At 48.9% G+C, this 20,802-nt stretch overlaps 1 protein-coding gene across 3 annotated transcripts in view; it reads right to left on the bottom strand.

The window, feature by feature from the left end:
* Positions 1 to 20,802, bottom strand: part of AIDA (axin interactor, dorsalization associated) — a 44,487-nt gene that overhangs the window by 7,743 nt on the left and 15,942 nt on the right. For all 3 annotated transcript variants that reach the window (XM_075595554.1, XM_075595552.1, XM_075595553.1), the window contains exons 4-6: positions 5,987 to 6,041; positions 3,121 to 3,184; positions 2,648 to 2,754 (exon numbers count right to left, since the gene is read on the bottom strand). In XM_075595554.1, the coding sequence (XP_075451669.1) occupies positions 2,648 to 2,754; positions 3,121 to 3,184; positions 5,987 to 6,041 (226 nt within the window). The remainder of the gene's footprint in view (positions 1 to 2,647; positions 2,755 to 3,120; positions 3,185 to 5,986; positions 6,042 to 20,802) is intronic.

Genomic DNA, 20,802 nt, shown 5'->3' with positions numbered 1-20,802 from the left:
ACTGTCAGCTGTTCTCTCTCTCCCTCTCCCCCTCCCCCTCCCCCAGCTTCTGGCTGACAGATCAGCGCGATAGCGAGAGCTGTCCCTTAAAGAGACAGTGTGTGTGTGCGTATGCGAGTGTGAGCGTATGCGAGCGTGTGAGTTTCAGGGTTGCTGATTGGTTGATTGAGCACGTCGCCAAAGATTCTGATTGGCCCGCGGCCCCAGATAGCGTGCAGCAGCGGTCAGTGGAACCCCAGAGGTCCTTATGGTTTGCAGGGCCCCATAGCAGGCAGTCTCTCAAAGTGAAGGTGTGTTTGTGTGCGTATGTTTGGGGAGGGGGGGGAGAATCTCAAGCATGCTTTCCCAGCAGTGCAGGAGAAGCTGGTGGAAGCCGTTGTTGAGTCTGCTACCAACCATCTTACAGAAAGTAACTGTGATATTATTAAAGTTCGCAAAAAAAAAAATGGGAGCCACGCTCAGACCGCGTTATAAGTGGATCTGCGTTATAGCAGATGTCGCTATTATAGGGTTGAACTGTAGTACTCATTTAGAGGATTGCTAAGCCACTACACATTGAGGGGTTAAGCAGGGTTGACACATTGGTGAGCAGAGGAGTGGGGGAATAAATCAGCATCCAGTGCACAAATCTTGTTAGAGGGTCACATGCAGGGCGTGGAGACGTTGGTCGCGGGAGGAAGTCACTGCTGTAATTGTGTTAAACGGTCAATGTGAAGTGGCTCTAACTAGCTGACTCTGGGAGGGTTTCTGAAGGGAAGGGACGTCAGCTGTAATCTCCCGAGCCCCAATTACACCCATAGACCACTTCATATAATAATTGAGGTCACCGTCAACACATCCTTCACGGCATCTCAACTAGTCCTGTGACTGACGGACACACTGAATCTGCGAGTGTTAGGCTCTCTGTTGGCATGTCCCTCATGTCAAATTATCACTGTTGAACATTTTAGAACGTTTATTTCTTTATTAAAACAACATTACATGTAACTATGTATCAACGTGTCTTTGCTGGGGGGTGGGGGAGAAGGAAATAGGGCAAAATTGGCACCAGATTCAAAGAAAATATTCTATGGGAGTGTCGGAATGCTCCGACATTAAACATCCTCAGTGGGACTGCACCTTTAACTGAATGGTACATGGGGTTTTACATACATCAGATGTAGAGCAAAAGGACAAAAAATGAATAAAAGCTCTAGGAGTGCAAATTGTAGAGAAGTTATAGCAATTAAATCCGGAGCCTATGTGGAGGGGTTTAAAAGGAGGTAGGTTTGTAATATTGCAGCTAGTGATATAAAGGGCAAAGACACAGAACTTGGTGGATAGTGAGTACCTGTATAGGTTTGAGAGATTTCTTGTCAAATTTCTGCCTCAGTTCATAGCCCCTGTATCTAGACTGCAGTCGTGTGGAGTAACATTACTCCCGATCGTGCACCGTCATCCTGGTTCAGCTGATCTGTGTGCAAAGATTTTGCTGCTTCCAGAAGCTCCTCCCCAATCCCCAAATGGCACCCACTCGATCCAAAATAGCAAATGAAGAGGTGGATAGATCAAGGTGCTGCTGGTGGATAGCACCTTGATCTATCCACCTCTTCAGATGTAGAACTAGTCCCAGTTACAGGTTTAAGGAGTCGAATCTTATCTGTTGCCATCTGTGAATCAGGAAAAATATGTTTGCGTGGGCCTTCTTGTTTATTTTTAGTTTTAACCGAGGGAAGTGATGTCAGTGTTTGCTCCACCCCAGTGATAAGATAATCGGATTTATGAACACTTAAGCCATGCCTAAGAAGCAATTAGGTCAGAAAAACAAGAAATGTGGAAAAGGCCAAGCTAGGGGCAGTAAACCCCATCCAAACTTCCCAAAAAGTATTTTATATATATGGTTTTAACCAATACCATAACCACTCGACTTTCATAAGTTCTTGCCTTGTGAAATGTGCAATGCCACGTAGGGCAAGTCAATCAACTACAATACACATGTCCATGCTGCACTCTATTAGATTGAATACAGGTTTCATTGAACTACAATGGAGGAGAAAAAAACCCACAAATTTAATCCATGACCTAACTTGATGTTAATAAAACATATTGGCACAGAGTTGCTATACTGGGCCAAGCCATGAGCTTCCTTCCTGCCCTTAAGCAGCCTTAAGGCTCATTGCCGCTCAGTAAATAGCACATGTGTTAAAAAAAAAAAAAAAAAAGGAGCAGGATCCGCATGCAGCTCTGGTATGTGCAAAATATACCCTAAGGCCGAGGTTATACTGGCAGCTGCAGAGTGCGCCCGACCGTGTGACGTCACTCGTGCGCAAACCCTGCACTGTAAGCAGGCGACTGGCGTGAGGCGACAGGGGGCGTGGCCCATGATTGGCTGAACGGCTTCTCGTGACGCCGACGTCATGCAGCCATCGCATGGAGAGAAATGGAGAGAAATTAGTTTGTCTCTCCTGGATTGTCGCTCCCACTATGTGCACCTCAACGGAACACATGTATTTGTTTTGGCGTCGCGGCCAATATAATCTCGGCCTAAGGGGACTCAAATTCGCTGCCTAAATGAGACAAACAGTGAGGGAAAGGAGCCAACCTGTTCACTATCGCTGGGGTGAGGAACATGCAGCCTCTCTGGCAACAAAGGGGTTAAACATCTCACCTGGGACACGTGCAGGGAAAGAGTCTGGCGACCCGGCTCCAGCACCGCCCTCCTCCTCTTCATCCTCCACTTCCAGATTCTCTTCTTCTCCAGGTGCCAAAATCCTCCTACATGGAAGGGAGGAGAGAGAGAAGCAGCCTGTTATGTCCGATACTACTCCACAGAAACCGCGCAGCAGAAGTGCTGCTTACCGCAGTGCGTTTTGTAATCCCAAAAAGGATTGGAAGATGCTTCCCCCCCTTTAGTGGAATGGAAGGAACATCTTGAATATGTTTAATCACTTTGCTGTTAATAGAGAGTCACCACCAACCCCCAGCTCTGAGATCCGGAAGCAGTGGGTTTAGAAGTTTAAACTAAAAGATTGGTGGGTTTTAACAATTTATTTAAAAAAAAAAAAAACATTTTTTTTTTTTATAAGTCTACACATTTGGGTAGGTGATGGGGTTAAGAAAGGACACACTTTTTTCCCCTACCTTAATGGAACTGGTTGAACGTCAAAGGGAAACGCTTTGTTGTAGCTAAGAATGTTGGTTAGAACTAGAACAAAAAACGTAAAAAAAGTGACAGTTTTAATCCAGTCATTTTTAGACAGGTGGAAAAAAAAATCCTAATTTGTCAGTCCTCTGCATAATCACAGAGTGGTTAACTATTAAGTACAGGAACGAACTGCAGAAACTACAAATGAAAGCATGGTATATACGATTTTATGCAGACAGAGGAAGAAAAACCATGAACACTAGGCATTTAATTCAAGGCATGCACAAATAATAATAATAATTATAATTATAATAGCAGCATGTTCTTGTATAGCGCTGCTAGTTTTACGCAGCGCTTTACAGAGACATTTCGCAGGCACAGGTCCCTGCCCCGTGGAGTTTACAATCTATATTTTTTGGTGCCTGAGGCACAGGGAGATAAAGTGACTTGCCCAAGGTTACAAGAAGCCGACACCGGGAATTGAACCAGGTTCCCTTGCTCCAAACTCAGTGCCAGTCAGTGTCTTTACTCACTGAGCCACTCCTTCTCCTCAATCTTAAAAGATAGATTCTCCTGACTCCTAAGGGGAAACCGATCCCTTTAATTGTACATCTTCTGGAATGGAGGGATTAGCAATGAAATGCCATACACGTCAACCTTTAATACAGGGGTTGACAACTCTTGTCCTCAAGAGCTACCAACGGGTCAGGTTTTAAGGATACCCCTGCTTCAGCACAGGTGACCCATTCCGTGGCTCATTCGTTGACAGAGCCATCCGTGCTGAAGCAGGGGTATCCTTAAAACCTGACCTGTTGGTGGCTCTTAAGGACTGGAACTGGCCAGTCCTGGTGTAATGTCACAACACAAGCAGGAAAATACAGAACTGTAGCGTACAGCACATTCTTAGGTTAAGGTCCCGCTCCCAGAGTCAGCGCGCCCGCACTGCAGACAGGCGGGGCGCTGACATACACAGACCGCGATATGCGGTCTGTAGGGAGCGGGAGCTGGAGCAGGAGGTGGGCGGGAGTGGGAGGCTTGAGCGGGAGGGGGGGCGTGGCTTGAGCGGAGGGACCCGCTACTCTCCCCCCCTCCCTCCCTCCACGGGCTCGGGCTGCTGATTGAAGGTAAGCAACACACACACAGACAGAGGCAGGCACTCACGCACTCAGACACACACATACACACACACATACACAGACAGGCACTCACGCACTCAGGCACGCACGCCCTCGACAGGCACTCACGCTGCTTTCACTCCACACTCCTCCCCGCTCCCCGAAGCCTCTCCTCCTCCCGAAGCCTCCCCTCCCCATTGGCTCACAGCCACACCACGTGACGCGTCAACGCTAGGGATCACCATTCTCTTGTATCCCATAGCGGCTGATGCGCCACAGCGTGTAATGTGCTGTGCAGCCTGGGGGGATCGGGACCGGCTCCGCAGGATTCCCCTGCTGGTGGGGAACTCGCGTGTGGCCGCCCGCGCCACCGAGCCCAGCGGGACCGAGGCCTTAAACATTATAAAGCCACAGCGTATATTAAAAAGGATTGTAGGATGCCTTTAAAGTGAAAAGCTAGAGATGAAAAGCCATCGATTTCAGACAGCACTCAGGTCAAATTAACCCTCTTTTCTTGAACCCTGGTTCCCGACATTGACTTACCAATGTAGTTACCGGTGGTACTTCTTGGATGTTTGATGTTGCAGCTTCCTATTGGCCTGCGAGATTTGGTGACCATTTTTTATTCCCTGGAGGTAACTTTAACACCAGTAACTACACCATTAAGTATCTTGGGAACTGGAGGCTCCACAGAGACAAACATAACGAGGTCTAGTTCGGGACAACACCCCAAATTCCAAGTGCCACAAGCATGGGGGATTGCTGCAGACCATGTGGCACTGGGAAACCGGGAGTCTGGCACTTAATCAAGTTGCTGTTCCACTCACTAAGAACTATTTTGAAACTAAACTCATTGCGCTGCCATATAAAAACAGTTTGCCAACTTTATTTTTATTCCCAGCCATTTTTTAATTTAATTTTAAAAGGCCCAAAGCATGCAGGAGAGTATCGATACGGCAACGCCTGCGGTGTATTCTCCACTCAGGCAGCACAGAGCTGCTTGTCATGCACTCTACAAAAAGTCTTCTCTTAATCTTCACAGATAAGGTTCTTTGAGCGAGAAGGGATTAGCAGCCATATTAATTTAAATTTAGCTTTTTTTTTTTTAAATGTATAAAATAAACAGGATTAAAAAATAGTTAGGAGGTGGAAACAGCCACCGCACAGTATTGCAAAGAAATAAAACAAACAATTAAAGAAAGTCAAAAAAGATGCCGAGAACTATTCTTAAATTATCCTAAAAATAATCCGCTTGGCCCAAGCAAATGTCACATCAGTGTTCAACATGAACAGCAGACATTCAGGGAGTTTAGAACATTGACAGTATCCAGTCGATGCCTAGTCTAAGAAAATCCGCAATTCAACACATTCTGCGAGTCTAACAAAAGGGAAAACGGTTCACGAAACGCGCCAGGAGGCGGTTTCCGCCTCCCTCCGCCAAAGATGCCACGAGGGCTGTGGAAGAGGAGTAACTTTAAAAACAAGTCGATGCATTTCAGATTTTTAAAGGGATGTGGTCGAGGGACAAATATGGATTTTCTTCTCCGATGGCTGCAAGTTTATAGCCGCAGTGACTATATACGGACCGGCATGATGTGGCTGTATGGTGATATCATAGGCCACCCAGTCCAACTACTAACCAGGCTTTTGTATTTGATCTCAAAGTCTCAGAGGAAAAATGGTGACACTGCTTTGTAAAAATACACAGAACAATGAACAATACATGTAAATAGATAACTAAACTCACTTGGTTCTAGTTTTTTTATATCCTCCAGCTTGAATCCTTCTTGAGATTGTGTGGACTGTGTAGGAAAGAAAACAAAAAGCATATTAAAATGGTTTCAATTTGTCACATTGTCAGCAGCAAGTTCTGTGAACTTCTCAGTGCTGCAAAAGGTCTGCAACATGTCGGTGCATTCAGCATAGAAGAGTCCATAGTTGTACAACAATTTAAGTAGCTTGGAGAGGAAATTAATGACTACCTTTGTATCACAGGATCACAATACAGCTCGCACATAACACAAATCAGAGCTGGCAAGCAATTCAGCCCTTTAACCCTCCCTTAGGTTGCGGCCATAGTGTGCGCACGCGCGACAGTCCTGGAAATAGACTCGCTCGGCTGTAGCCGAACGATTTATGTCCCCGTTGACACGCGTGGTCGTGACGTCACTAGGTTGAACAATTGAGGTTCGCCCTCATTGGTTCAAACTGATCACGTGACACGAAAAATCAAATGGATGGGTCTTCTCCAAATCCTGCCGCGCGCATCGTGCGCAGTATGGCCGAACTGTTGCACTTAATGAATTTGTTTGTGCCAAACACACTATGGCTGCAGCCTTATAGTGGGTCTGAGAACAGATGCATTGTAAGGAACCCCAATCCTCTCTAATAGCGCGTCTGAGATCAGATGCATTGTAAGGAACCCCAACCCTCTCTAATAGCGCGTCTGAGATCAGATGCATGGTAAGGAACCCCAACCCTCTCTAATAACGCGTCTGTGATCAGATGCATTGTAAAGTCTTCTGTATTTGGTACAATTTACAAATAACCTAAAAATTGCCCTTTAAAGATGCCCGGGGAACCCAATGGCTCCTAGAAACCCCTGCTGAGAAACACTGCTCCAGGTCAGGGGTACGCAATCTTCCCCTGCTGCGCCCCCCCCCCCTGCTTGCAGCCCCCCTCCCTTACCTCATCTCCGGCTCCTGGCATCATTTGGCGCCGCGTTGCCGAAGACAAGGTAAGGGAAGTTGCAGGGGCCTCACGCGACCCCCAGCATTAATTTAAATGCCTTGGGGGGGAAGAGCGCGGGGCCTATGCAACCGCCGCGCACCCCTGAATAATCTTGCGCCCCCCAGTTTGCACACCCCTGCTTTAGGTGGTATGATGCATTAAATGCGCTAAATTTATTGGCTTCCGCTGACCTAAAGTAAACCGGAAAAAAAAAAAAACGAAAAGAAAATTACAAAAGAATCGCTGAGTGATTGCAGACAGAAAAAACAAAATTTAAGATAAAGGTTATCATGATAGAAAGCACGTAAAATACCCATTAACCCCTTCACTGGCAGCATGGTAAGCAGCGTTTTGCATTCCAGGCTCTCCTGGCAGTGAAAGTTTTTAAACAAGATCAACGCGAACAAATAAAGCTGGGCTAAATAAGCGAACGTACATTAGCTAAATGAACGTAATAAACTGCTTAGGCCGATATAAGGTTTGCTGTTAGGGCATTCAGGGGAAGGCAATTGTTGCCAGGAACAAATGAATTGTTTTATTCTAAGTAGAGAATTATCAGTTAAGTGCACAGAAACCCCCAGCATGCATTTACAACTTGGCCCTCAAACCCCTGAAAAACAGAGTTTCAAATTGACCCTACTTAAAATGTATGAAGATGGGTTAATTTAGTAGGCTGTACGCTGTAATAGGGCCTCTGAATTAAACTGTGTGTAATAGTTAAAGCAGCAATCCCAGCGGCTTGTTTTTTTAATTCAGATTATTTACATTATTGTAACTGGGCAGGTCCATTGGAGCTATTGCTCCCCTCCCCCCACCGCCGACATGCATGACCCGCATTATTTTCAGCTCCGGGGACCCACTTGTTCACAAGATACTTACAGTTCCTGGTGCCGGTGTCTTCTCCCCGCTCCGGGCAATTCAATGTGGAAAACCGCGGGCCAATAGAAAGCCCCAATGGGTAATGTTGCGGCTTCCCATTGTATGGCCGCAGGCACCACGATCGAAAATCATGGCAGTGCCCCGTAAACCGACTGTACCAGGGAGGCCCTGGGAGCTAAAAATAATGCTCTTCAAATAACATAAATAAAAACTAATTTTGGGCCACGATTACCGCTTTAAGAACGCAGGAGAAAAGGACAATAAAGAAAGACACTTAATGACATGGTTGATGGATTAGATGTAGAGATATTTACAGGTATTCGAGGTTTACTTGGAGAGAAGACAAGACGGACGTTTCCAGAATGTATATTTTAGGAGCATGTGTCATGAAATGTGGCTTCACGTGAAGCACACGTTAAACCCATAAAAAAAGTAGATATTTGACAAAATAATACATTGACAATGGATATGATAGTGCATACAAGCCACAGCCTATAAGCGAGTGGGGCTTAGTGTTTTAAAACCCCGGGCCAGCTATTTGTGGGCTTAAGTGAGAATCCCTCCTTTTTAGAGACATAATGTGTAAATAGGGTGACCAGACGTCCCGGTTTAGCCGGGACAGTCCTGGATTTACTGCATATGTCCCGACAATTATTTGAAAATGTTTTAAAAGGTCCTGGTTTCTGCAGCAGAGAAAAAAGGGCGGGCCAGGATCATGAGGGGGCAGGCCAGGATCATGAGGGGGCGGGCCAGGATCATGAGGGTGGCGGGCCAGGATGGTGAGGAACGGAGCTGCTGGGTTAGAAATATGAAGAGAGAAACGAAATTACAGCCACAAGGGGCTTTGCGTGGCTGCTCCTCAGTGCTGATTCATGTGGGACAGTATTAGTGTTATGTGTATGTGGAAAGTGTGTGGTTATTTATTTGTATGGTGGATGTATCAGGTGTGTGTGCTTGTGTTTATCGTGCCTTCACACAGATATAGCCGATGTTATTGCATCCTATTATACTATGTGATAACTGGTGCAATAACGTTGGCAACAGACGTATGTGTGGGGGCCAGTGGTCCCCTGATATCAGGACTGAGGATACACTTGCCCCCCCAAATAAAAATTAACCAGCCAGCCGCTGGGGAGGGGGAAAGAGAGAATGGAGGGGGGGAGAGAATGGGGGGGAAGGGAAGGAAGAGAGACTGGGGGGGGAGGGTGAGAGAGAATGGGGGGGTGAGGTAGAGAAAGAGATAACGGGGAGAGGTAGAATGAATAATACAGCATCAATGGTGACACTTGTCGATAAATATCATTATAATATTCTTTTTTTAGTCATGTCATTTGTTGTATAAATTTTTTTTTATGTGTCCCAGTTTTCATTTGGAAAATCTGGTCACCCTGTGTGTAAACTCATCAAGTTCAGTTACATTGTGGCTGTAAATACCGGTTAGTGGTTTATACAAATAAATGACGGCTCCACAACATAGAAGGATTTACTAATAAGGTTATAGACTTAGAAATACGTCATTACCCCTACAGTGCAAATACATACTTATTAAACCCACTGAAAATTATATGTTTCTATTTTCAACAACTCACGTGAAATTAATTATCTGTTTAGATAATTATTGTAATTCTCTTAACTGATTGGAAAATTATTAGGTTGCCATCATTGTCCAGATGGAACAAAAAAAGAAAAAAGTCAACGACTGGATTCGTTTTCCATGTAGATAAAAGATTCCACAAACAGATTTCACTAAATATATACGGCAACGCCTTCAAAGCATTTTGATTTTCAGTAAACATGGGGGGGGGGGGGGGGTGTGGGGAAGAAGAAGGGGTTAAAAGGATTTAACCTGTCTGAAGATTTTAAAAAGGTGCCAATTTCACCCCTTAAAAACAGATCACCATCGTTAATTTGCCTTGGCCCTAGGAGAAGTGAACCTATGAAGTAAGACGCAAGTCCAGGCTCGAGAAAGAGAAAGGTTGTGTCAGAGCAAAAACACTCCCCCTTCCCGTGTCTTCCACTGCCCCTTAGATATTCCACAGACATCTCCCAAATCCCTCCCTATATAGGGTACAGCTCACCAATATCTACCGTGGCCGTCCAACACAGACCTCCCAATAACCTTCACAACCCACCCATGTCTTTCATTGTCTCCCCAACACCTCCTATTGCTCCCCTCCCCCCACATGCATGACCCTTCCCCAGACAATGGCCCGCTCCATGTTTACAGGCCCATGTAACCAAAATCATTTTCCGGCCCCTTTAAAATCCATTTAGAACGGACTTGCGTTATACAGGCTCTCATTGCATTTGTTTATGGACACTGGGAGCAGTTTGAACTCATTTGCATTTTTTGGAGACAATTAATAATCAATTGGAATTTCCACACATACATGTAGGGGTGTGTTAAATACCTCATATGGATGTAGTGTGTGCCTGGAGGGAGTGGTGCAGGTTCCGCAGAGGCCCGACAGTATAGGGCGCCGCCATGTTATTGCGCAACCTTTCAGAGGGCACTGACAGAGAGGAGAGGTCGCGCATGCGCGGTGTAAGCGCGCGAACGACGGACCAATAAGGGAAAGGCTCCGTTAGCAAACAACAACTCCCATGAGCTCTGGGACAGTCATCTGATGTCAGGAGCCAATCAGAAGGCTGGGATTACGGGAGGAGGAAAGGGAAGCGTGGGGGAGAGATCAAGCTAGGAAGAGGGGATCCGGAAGGTAAAGGAGGAGGGTGTGTGAGTGCAGGGGGTCCGTGACCCGCCTGCATAGGCTAGCTTTACCCCGCAGGCCCTTAGGAGAAATCCCTGAGTCACAGTAGGCTGCTGTGCTGCAGGGGCGCCCATAGTGGTAGCGATCATTCACCTTACTGTGTAGACAGTTAGGGACAAGTGTGCGGAGCGAGTTGGTAGTGAGCTGTTTGGGACCAGACAGCTGCACATGACGACATTAACACCAAGCAGAGGATTCGTCTGATCCTTTTCGAAGTTGTTACCGGTCACCGCCGTGACCGGAAGGTATTTACAGCAAGTGCACCAACACCTGTCAACAAGCGCCCTGATCCCGCCTTAGGCATAACTCTTTGGGGACACTAGTGAGTGGCCAAAGGCCTAAATTCACTGAGCAATCCTTTCTATTAGAACAAGGACACGGTGTGTGGGGCACGCGGTGACGGGACAGAGACATACTCATAGGAGCGTGGCTGAGCCACTACTATATAAGGACAATACTCTGTAGGAGCGTGGCGGAGCCACTAACGTTATAAAGACATTACCAGTTGGCTGTGTTAGTGTATAAGTGAGCAGCATATAGTATATGTGTTATGTGTTGATGCAAATTATAGAGTGCTAAGGTTATATTGCGTTACAGTAAAATCAGTTACAAGTATATGTGTGTATATGTTTCTTGCCCAGGGGAATCTCACATCACGGGGATCCTGGGTAAGTGGAGGTGCTGCGCTAATAAGTGTTACCCCAGGCTCCCAGCTAGCAGAGGCTCAGATCTCCTGGAGCCACAGGTGCGTGCAGTTACCCGTAGTCTCTTTAGAGTGTCAGAAAGAGGGCTACATACAGTATCTGAAGGACATGCTATAAACATAAAGGAAGGAAATAAAAGAAATGAAGAGAAGACACTAGATAGGAACCAAACTTTAAATACAACATTTTAATTCCATAGCACATTTCTGCTGCTATGATCTGTATAAGGAAAAGGAGTGGCTCAGTGGGTAATGACACGGAGCTGGAATCAGAGGAGCCCGAATTTCCGGTGTCGGCACCTTGTGACCTTGGGAATAAGTCACTTAATCTCCCTGTGCCTCAGGCACCAAAAACTGATTGTAAGATCATCTTGGCAGGGACTGTGTCTAACAATCCTCTGAGCTGCATACCGCGCACTGTACAGTAACATTCCTATGTGCTGCGTACATCCGCGCGCTGTACTGTAACATTCCTATGTGCTGCGTACATCCGCGCGCTGTACTGTAACATTCCTATGTGCTGCGTACATCCGCGCGCTGTACTGTAACATTCCTATGTGCTGCGTACATCCGCGCGCTGTACTGTAACATTCCTATGTGCTGCGTACATCCGCGCGCTGTACTGTAACATTCCTATGTGCTGCGTACATCCGCGCGCTGTACTGTAACATTCCTATGTGCTGCGTACATCCGCGCGCTGTACTGTAACATTCCTATGTGCTGCGTACATCCGCGCGCTGTACTGTAACATTCCTATGTGCTGCGTACATCCGCGCGCTGTACTGTAACATTCCTATGTGCTGCGTACATCCGCGCGCTGTACTGTAACATTCCTATGTGCTGCGTACATCCGCGCGCTGTACTGTAACATTCCTATGTGCTGCGTACATCCGCGCGCTGTACTGTAACATTCCTATGTGCTGCGTACATCCGCGCGCTGTACTGTAACATTCCTATGTGCTGCGTACATCCGCGCGCTGTACTGTAACATTCCTATGTGCTGCGAACATCCGCGCGCTGTACTGTAACATTCCTATGTGCTGCGTACCGTGCGCTGTACTGTAACATTCCTATGTGCTGCGTACATCCGCGCGCTGTACTGTAACATTCCGATGTGCTGCGTACATCCGCGCGCTGTACTGTAACATTCCTATGTGCTGCGTACATCCGCGCGCTGTACTGTAACATTCCGATGTGCTGCGTACATCCGCGCGCTGTACTGTAACATTCCTATGTGCTGCGAACATCCGCGCGCTGTACTGTAACATTCCTATGTGCTGCGTACATCCGCGCGCTGTACTGTAACATTCCTATGTGCTGCGTACATCCGCGCGCTGTACTGTAACATTCCTATGTGCTGCGTACCGCACGCTGTACAGTAACATTCCTATGTGCTGCGTACATCCGCGCGCTATACTGTAACATTCCTATGTGCTGCGTACATCCGCGCGCTGTACTGTAACATTCCTATGTGCTGCGTACATCCGCGCGCTGTACTGTAACATTCCTATGTGCTGCGTACCGCGCGCTGTACTGTAACATTCCTATGTGCTGCGTACATCCGCGCGCTGTACTGTAACATTCCTATGTGCTGCGTACCGCACGCTGTACAGTAACATTCCTATGTGCTGCGTACATCCGCGCGCTATACTGTAACATTCCTATGTGCTGCGTACATCCGCGCGCTGTACTGTAACATTCCTATGTGCTGCGTACATCCGCGCGCTGTACTGTAACATTCCTATGTGCTGCGTACATCCGCGCGCTGTACTGTAACATTCCTATGTGCTGCGTACATCCGCGCGCTGTACTGTAACATTCCTATGTGCTGCGTACATCCGCGCGCTGTACTGTAACATTCCTATGTGCTGCGTACCGCGCGCTGTACTGTAACATTCCTATGTGCTGCGTACATCCGCGCGCTGTACTGTAACATTCCTATGTGCTGTGTACATCCGCGCGCTGTACTGTAACATTCCTATGTGCTGTGTACATCCGCGCGCTGTACTGTAACATTCCTATGTGCTGCGTACCGCGCGCTGTACTGTAACATTCCTATGTGCTGCGTACATCCGCGCGCTGTACTGTAACATTCCTATGTGCTGCGTACATCCGCGCGCTGTACTGTAACATTCCTATGTGCTGCGTATATCCGCGCGCTGTACTGTAACATTCCTATGTGCTGCGTACCGTGCGCTGTACTGTAACATTCCTATGGGCTGCGTATATCCGCACGCTGTACTGTAACATTCCTATGTGCTGCGTACATCCGCGCGCTATACTGTAACATTCCTATGTGCTGCGTACATCCGCGCGCTATACTGTAACATTCCTCTGTGCTGCGTACATCCGCGCGCTGTACTGTAACATTCCTATGTGCTGCGTACATCCGCGCGCTGTACTGTAACATTCCTATGTGCTGCGTACATCCGCGCGCTGTACTGTAACATTCCTATGTGCTGCGTACATCCGCGCGCTGTACTGTAACATTCCTATGTGCTGCGTACATCCGCGCGCTGTACTGTAACATTCCTATGTGCTGCGTACATCCGCGCGCTGTACTGTAACATTCCTATGTGCTGCGTACCGCGCGCTATACTGCAACATTCCTATGTGCTGCGTACCGCGCGCTGTACTGTAACATTCCTATGTGCTGCGTACCGCGCGCTGTACTGTAACATTCCTATGTGCTGCGTACCGCGCGCTATACTGTAACATTCCTATGTGCTGCGTACCGCGCGCTATACTGTAACATTCCTATGTGCTGCGTACCGCGCGCTATACTGTAACATTCCTATGTGCTGCGTACCGCGCGCAGTACTGTAACATTCCTATGTGCTGCGTACCGCGCGCTATACTGTAACATTCCTATGTGCTGCGTACCGCGCGCTGTACTGTAACATTCCTATGTACTGCGTACCGCGCGCTGTACTGTAACATTCCTATGTGCTGCGTACATCCGCGCGCTGTACTGTAACATTCCTATGTGCTGCGTACATCCGCGCGCTGTACTGTAACATTCCTATGTGCTGCGTACCGCGCGCTGTACTGTAACATTCCTATGTGCTGCGTACCGCGCGCTGTACTGTAACATTCCTATGTGCTGCGTACCGCGCGCTGTACTGTAACATTCCTATGTGCTGCGTACCGCGCGCTGTACTGTAACATTCCTATGTGCTGTGTACATCCGCGCGCTGTACTGTAACATTCCTATGTGCTGCGTATATCCGCGCGCTGTACTGTAACATTCCTATGTGCTGCGTACATCCGCGCGCTATACTGTAACATTCCTCTGTGCTGCGTACATCCGCGCGCTGTACTGTAACATTCCTATGTGCTGCGTACATCCGCGCGCTGTACTGTAACATTCCTATGTGCTGCGTACATCCGCGCGCTGTACTGTAACATTCCTATGTGCTGCGTACATCCGCGCGCTGTACTGTAACATTCCTATGTGCTGCGTACATCCGCGCGCTGTACTGTAACATTCCTATGTGCTGCGTACATCCGCGCGCTGTACTGTAACATTCCTATGTGCTGCGTACATCCGCGCGCTGTACTGTAACATTCCTATGTGCTGCGTACATCCGCGCGCTGTACTGTAACATTCCTATGTGCTGCGTACATCCGCGCGCTGTACTGTAACATTCCTATGTGCTGCGTACATCCGCGCGCTGTACTGTAACATTCCTATGTGCTGCGTACATCCGCGCGCTGTACTGTAACATTCCGATGTGCTGCGTACATCCGCGCGCTGTACTGTAACATTCCTATGTGCTGCGTACATCCGCGCGCTGTACTGTAACATTCCTATGTGCTGCGTACATCCGCGCGCTGTACTGTAACATTCCTATGTGCTGCGTACATCCGCGCGCTGTACTGTAACATTCCTATGTGCTGCGTACATCCGCGCGCTGTACTGTAACATTCCTATGTGCTGCGTACATCCGCGCGCTGTACTGTAACATTCCTATGTGCTGCGTACATCCGCGCGCTGTACTGTAACATTCCTATGTGCTGCGTACATCCGCGCGCTGTACTGTAACATTCCTATGTGCTGCGTACATCCGCGCGCTGTACTGTAACATTCCTATGTGCTGCGAACATCCGCGCGCTGTACTGTAACATTCCTATGTGCTGCGTACCGCGCGCTGTACTGTAACATTCCTATGTGCTGCGTACATCCGCGCGCTGTACTGTAACATTCCTATGTGCTGCGTACCGCGCGCTGTACTGTAACATTCCTATGTGCTGCGTACATCCGCGCGCTGTACTGTAACATTCCTATGTGCTGCGTACATCCGCGCGCTGTACTGCAACATTCCTATGTGCTGCGTATATCCGCGCGCTGTACTGTAACATTCCTATGTGCTGCGTATATCCGCGCGCTGTACTGTAACATTCCTATGTGCTGCGTACATCCGCGCGCTGTACTGTAACATTCCTATGTGCTGCGTACATCCGCGCGCTGTACTGTAACATTCCTATGTGCTGCGTACATCTGCGCGCTGTACTGTAACATTCCTATGTGCTGCGTATATCCGCGCGCTGTACTGTAACATTCCTATGTGCTGCGTACATCTGCGCGCTGTACTGTAACATTCCTATGTGCTGCGAACATCCGCGCGCTGTACTGTAACATTCCTATGTGCTGCGTACATCCGCGCGCTGTACTGTAACATTCCGATGTGCTGCGTACATCCGCGCGCTGTACTGTAACATTCCGATGTGCTGCGTACATCCGCGCGCTGTACTGTAACATTCCTATGTGCTGCGTACATCCGCGCGCTGTACTGTAACATTCCTATGTGCTGCGTACATCCGCGCGCTGTACTGTAACATTCCTATGTGCTGCGTACATCCGCGCGCTGTACTGTAACATTCCTATGTGCTGCGTACATCCGCGCGCTGTACTGTAACATTCCTATGTGCTGCGTACATCCGCGCGCTGTACTGTAACATTCCTATGTGCTGCGTACCGCGCGCTGTACTGTAACATTCCTATGTGCTGCGTACATCCGCGCGCTGTACTGTAACATTCCTATGTGCTGTGTACATCCGCGCGCTGTACTGTAACATTCCTATGTGCTGTGTACATCCGCGCGCTGTACTGTAACATTCCTATGTGCTGCGTACCGCGCGCTGTACTGTAACATTCCTATGTGCTGCGTATATCCGCGCGCTGTACTGTAACATTCCTATGTGCTGCGTACATCCGCGCGCTATACTGTAACATTCCTATGTGCTGCGTACATCCGCGCGCTATACTGTAACATTCCTCTGTGCTGCGTACATCCGCGCGCTGTACTGTAACATTCCTATGTGCTGCGTACATCCGCGCGCTGTACTGTAACATTCCTATGTGCTGCGTACATCCGCGCGCTGTACTGTAACATTCCTATGTGCTGCGTACATCCGCGCGCTGTACTGTAACATTCCTATGTGCTGCGTACATCCGCGCGCTGTACTGTAACATTCCTATGTGCTGCGTACATCCGCGCGCTGTACTGTAACATTCCTATGTGCTGCGTACATCCGCGCGCTGTACTGTAACATTCCTATGTGCTGCGTACATCCGCGCGCTGTACTGTAACATTCCTATGTGCTGCGTACATCCGCGCGCTGTACTGTAACATTCCTATGTGCTGCGTACCGCGCGCTATACTGCAACATTCCTATGTGCTGCGTACCGCGCGCTATACTGTAACATTCCTATGTGCTGCGTACCGCGCGCTATACTGTAACATTCCTATGTGCTGCGTACCGCGCGCTATACTGTAACATTCCTATGTGCTGCGTACCGCGCGCTATACTGTAACATTCCTATGTGCTGCGTACCGCGCGCTGTACTGTAACATTCCTATGTGCTGCGTACCGCGCGCTATACTGTAACATTCCTATGTGCTGCGTACCGCGCGCTGTACTGTAACATTCCTATGTACTGCGTACCGCGCGCTGTACTGTAACATTCCTATGTGCTGCGTACATCCGCGCGCTGTACTGTAACATTCCTATGTGCTGCGTACCGCGCGCTGTACTGTAACATTCCTATGTGCTGCGTATATCCGCGCGCTGTACTGTAACATTCCTATGTGCTGCGTACATCCGCGCGCTATACTGTAACATTCCTCTGTGCTGCGTACATCCGCGCGCTGTACTGTAACATTCCTATGTGCTGCGTACATCCGCGCGCTATACTGTAACATTCCTCTGTGCTGCGTACATCCGCGCGCTGTACTGTAACATTCCTATGTGCTGCGTACATCCGCGCGCTGTACTGTAACATTCCTATGTGCTGCGTACATCCGCGCGCTGTACTGTAACATTCCTATGTGCTGTGTACATCCGCGCGCTGTACTGTAACATTCCTATGTGCTGCGTACATCCGCGCGCTGTACTGTAACATTCCTATGTGCTGCGTACCGCGCGCTGTACTGTAACATTCCTATGTGCTGCGTACATCCGCGCGCTGTACTGTAACATTCCTATGTGCTGCGTACATCCGCGCGCTGTACTGTAACATTCCTATGTGCTGCGTACATCCGCGCGCTGTACTGTAACATTCCTATGTGCTGCGTACCGCGCGCTGTACTGTAACATTCCTATGTGCTGCGTACATCCGCGCGCTGTACTGTAACATTCCTATGTGCTGCGTACCGCGCGCTGTACTGTAACATTCCTATGTGCTGCGTACATCCGCGCGCTGTACTGTAACATTCCTATGTGCTGCGTACATCCGCGCGCTGTACTGTAACATTCCTATGTGCTGCGTACCGCGCGCTGTACTGTAACATTCCTATGTGCTGCGTACATCCGCGCGCTGTACTGTAACATTCCTATGTGCTGCGTACCGCGCGCTGTACTGTAACATTCCTATGTGCTGCGTACATCCGCGCGCTGTACTGTAACATTCCTATGTGCTGCGTACATCCGCGCGCTGTACTGTAACATTCCTATGTGCTGCGTACATCCGCGCGCTATACTGTAACATTCCTATGTGCTGCGTACCGCGCACTATACTGTAACATTCCTATGTGCTGCGTACCGCGCGCTATACTGTAACATTCCTATGTGCTGCGTACCGCGCGCTATACTGTAACATTCCTATGTGCTGCGTACCGCGCGCTATACTGTAACATTCCTATGTGCTGCGTACCGCGCGCTATACTGTAACATTCCTATGTGCTGCGTACCGCGCGCTATACTGTAACATTCCTATGTGCTGCGTACCGCGCGCTATACTGTAACATTCCTATGTGCTGCGTACCGCGCGCTGTACTGTAACATTCCTATGTGCCGCGTACCACGCGCTATACTGTAACATTCCTATGTGCTGCGTACCGCGCGCTGTACTGTAACATTCCTATGTACAGCGTACCGCGCGCTGTACTGTAACATTCCTATGTGCTGCGTACATCCGCGCGCTGTACTGTAACATTCCTATGTGCTGCGTACCGCGCGCTGTACTGTAACATTCCTATGTGCTGCGTACCGCGCGCTGTACTGTAACATTCCTATGTGCTGCGTACCGCGCGCTGTACTGTAACATTCCTATGTGCTGCGTACCGCGCGCTGTACTGTAACATTCCTATGTGCTGTGTACATCCGCGCGCTGTACTGTAACATTCCTATGTGCTGCGTATATCCGCGCGCTGTACTGTAACATTCCTATGTGCTGCGTACATCCGCGCGCTATACTGTAACATTCCTCTGTGCTGCGTACATCCGCGCGCTGTACTGTAACATTCCTATGTGCTGCGTACATCCGCGCGCTGTACTGTAACATTCCTATGTGCTGCGTACATCCGCGCGCTGTACTGTAACATTCCTATGTGCTGCGTACATCCGCGCGCTGTACTGTAACATTCCTATGTGCTGCGTACATCCGCGCGCTGTACTGTAACATTCCTATGTGCTGCGTACATCCGCGCGCTGTACTGTAACATTCCTATGTGCTGCGTACATCCGCGCGCTGTACTGTAACATTCCTATGTGCTGCGTACATCCGCGCGCTGTACTGTAACATTCCTATGTGCTGCGTACATCCGCGCGCTGTACTGTAACATTCCTATGTGCTGCGTACATCCGCGCGCTGTACTGTAACATTCCTATGTGCTGCGTACATCCGCGCGCTGTACTGTAACATTCCTATGTGCTGTGTACATCCGCGCGCTGTACTGTAACATTCCTATGTGCTGCGTACCGCGCGCTGTACTGTAACATTCCTATGTGCTGCGTACATCCGCGCGCTGTACTGTAACATTCCTATGTGCTGCGTATATCCGCGCGCTGTACTGTAACATTCCTATGTGCTGCGTACATCCGCGCGCTATACTGTAACATTCCTCTGTGCTGCGTACATCCGCGCGCTGTACTGTAACATTCCTATGTGCTGCGTACATCCGCGCGCTGTACTGTAACATTCCTATGTGCTGCGAACATCCGCGCGCTGTACTGTAACATTCCTATGTGCTGCGTACATCCGCGCGCTGTACTGTAACATTCCTATGTGCTGCGTACATCCGCGCGCTGTACTGTAACATTCCTATGTGCTGCGTACCGCGCGCTGTACTGTAACATTCCTATGTGCTGCGTACCGTGCGCTGTACTGTAACATTCCTATGTGCTGCGTACATCCGCGCGCTGTACTGTAACATTCCTATGTGCTGCGTACATCCGCGCGCTGTACTGTAACATTCCGATGTGCTGCGTACATCCGCGCGCTGTACTGTAACATTCCTATGTGCTGCGTACATCCGCGCGCTGTACTGTAACATTCCTATGTGCTGCGTACATCCGCGCGCTATACTGTAACATTCCTATGTGCTGCGTACATCCGCGCGCTGTACTGTAACATTCCTATGTGCTGCGTACATCCGCGCGCTGTACTGTAACATTCCTATGTGCTGCGTACATCCGCGCGCTGTACTGTAACATTCCTATGTGCTGCGTACATCCGCGCGCTGTACTGTAACATTCCTATGTGCTGCGTACATCCGCGCGCTGTACTGTAACATTCCTATGTGCTGCGTACATCCGCGCGCTATACTGTAACATTCCTATGTGCTGCGTACCGCGCGCGGTACTGTAACATTCCTATGTGCTGCGTACATCCGCGCGCTGTACTGTAACATTCCTATGTGCTGCGTACATCCGCGCGCTGTACTGTAACATTCCTATGTGCTGCGTACATCCGCGCGCTGTACTGTAACATTCCTATGTGCTGTGTACATCCGCGCGCTGTACTGTAACATTCCTATGTGCTGCGTACATCCGCGCGCTGTACTGTAACATTCCTATGTGCTGCGTTCCGCTCGCTGTACTGTAACATTCCTATGTGCTGCGTACATCCGCGCGCTGTACTGTAACATTCCTATGTGCTGCGTACATCCGCGCGCTGTACTGTAACATTCCTATGTGCTGCGTACCGCGCGCTGTACTGTAACATTCCTATGTGCTGCGTACATCCGCGCGCTGTACTGT

The sequence above is a fragment of the Ascaphus truei genome, chromosome 4 (genome assembly GCF_040206685.1).
Source record: "Ascaphus truei isolate aAscTru1 chromosome 4, aAscTru1.hap1, whole genome shotgun sequence".
Classification (NCBI taxonomy): Eukaryota; Metazoa; Chordata; class Amphibia; order Anura; family Ascaphidae; genus Ascaphus; species Ascaphus truei.
This window is presented reverse-complemented; position numbering and strand designations above follow the sequence as displayed.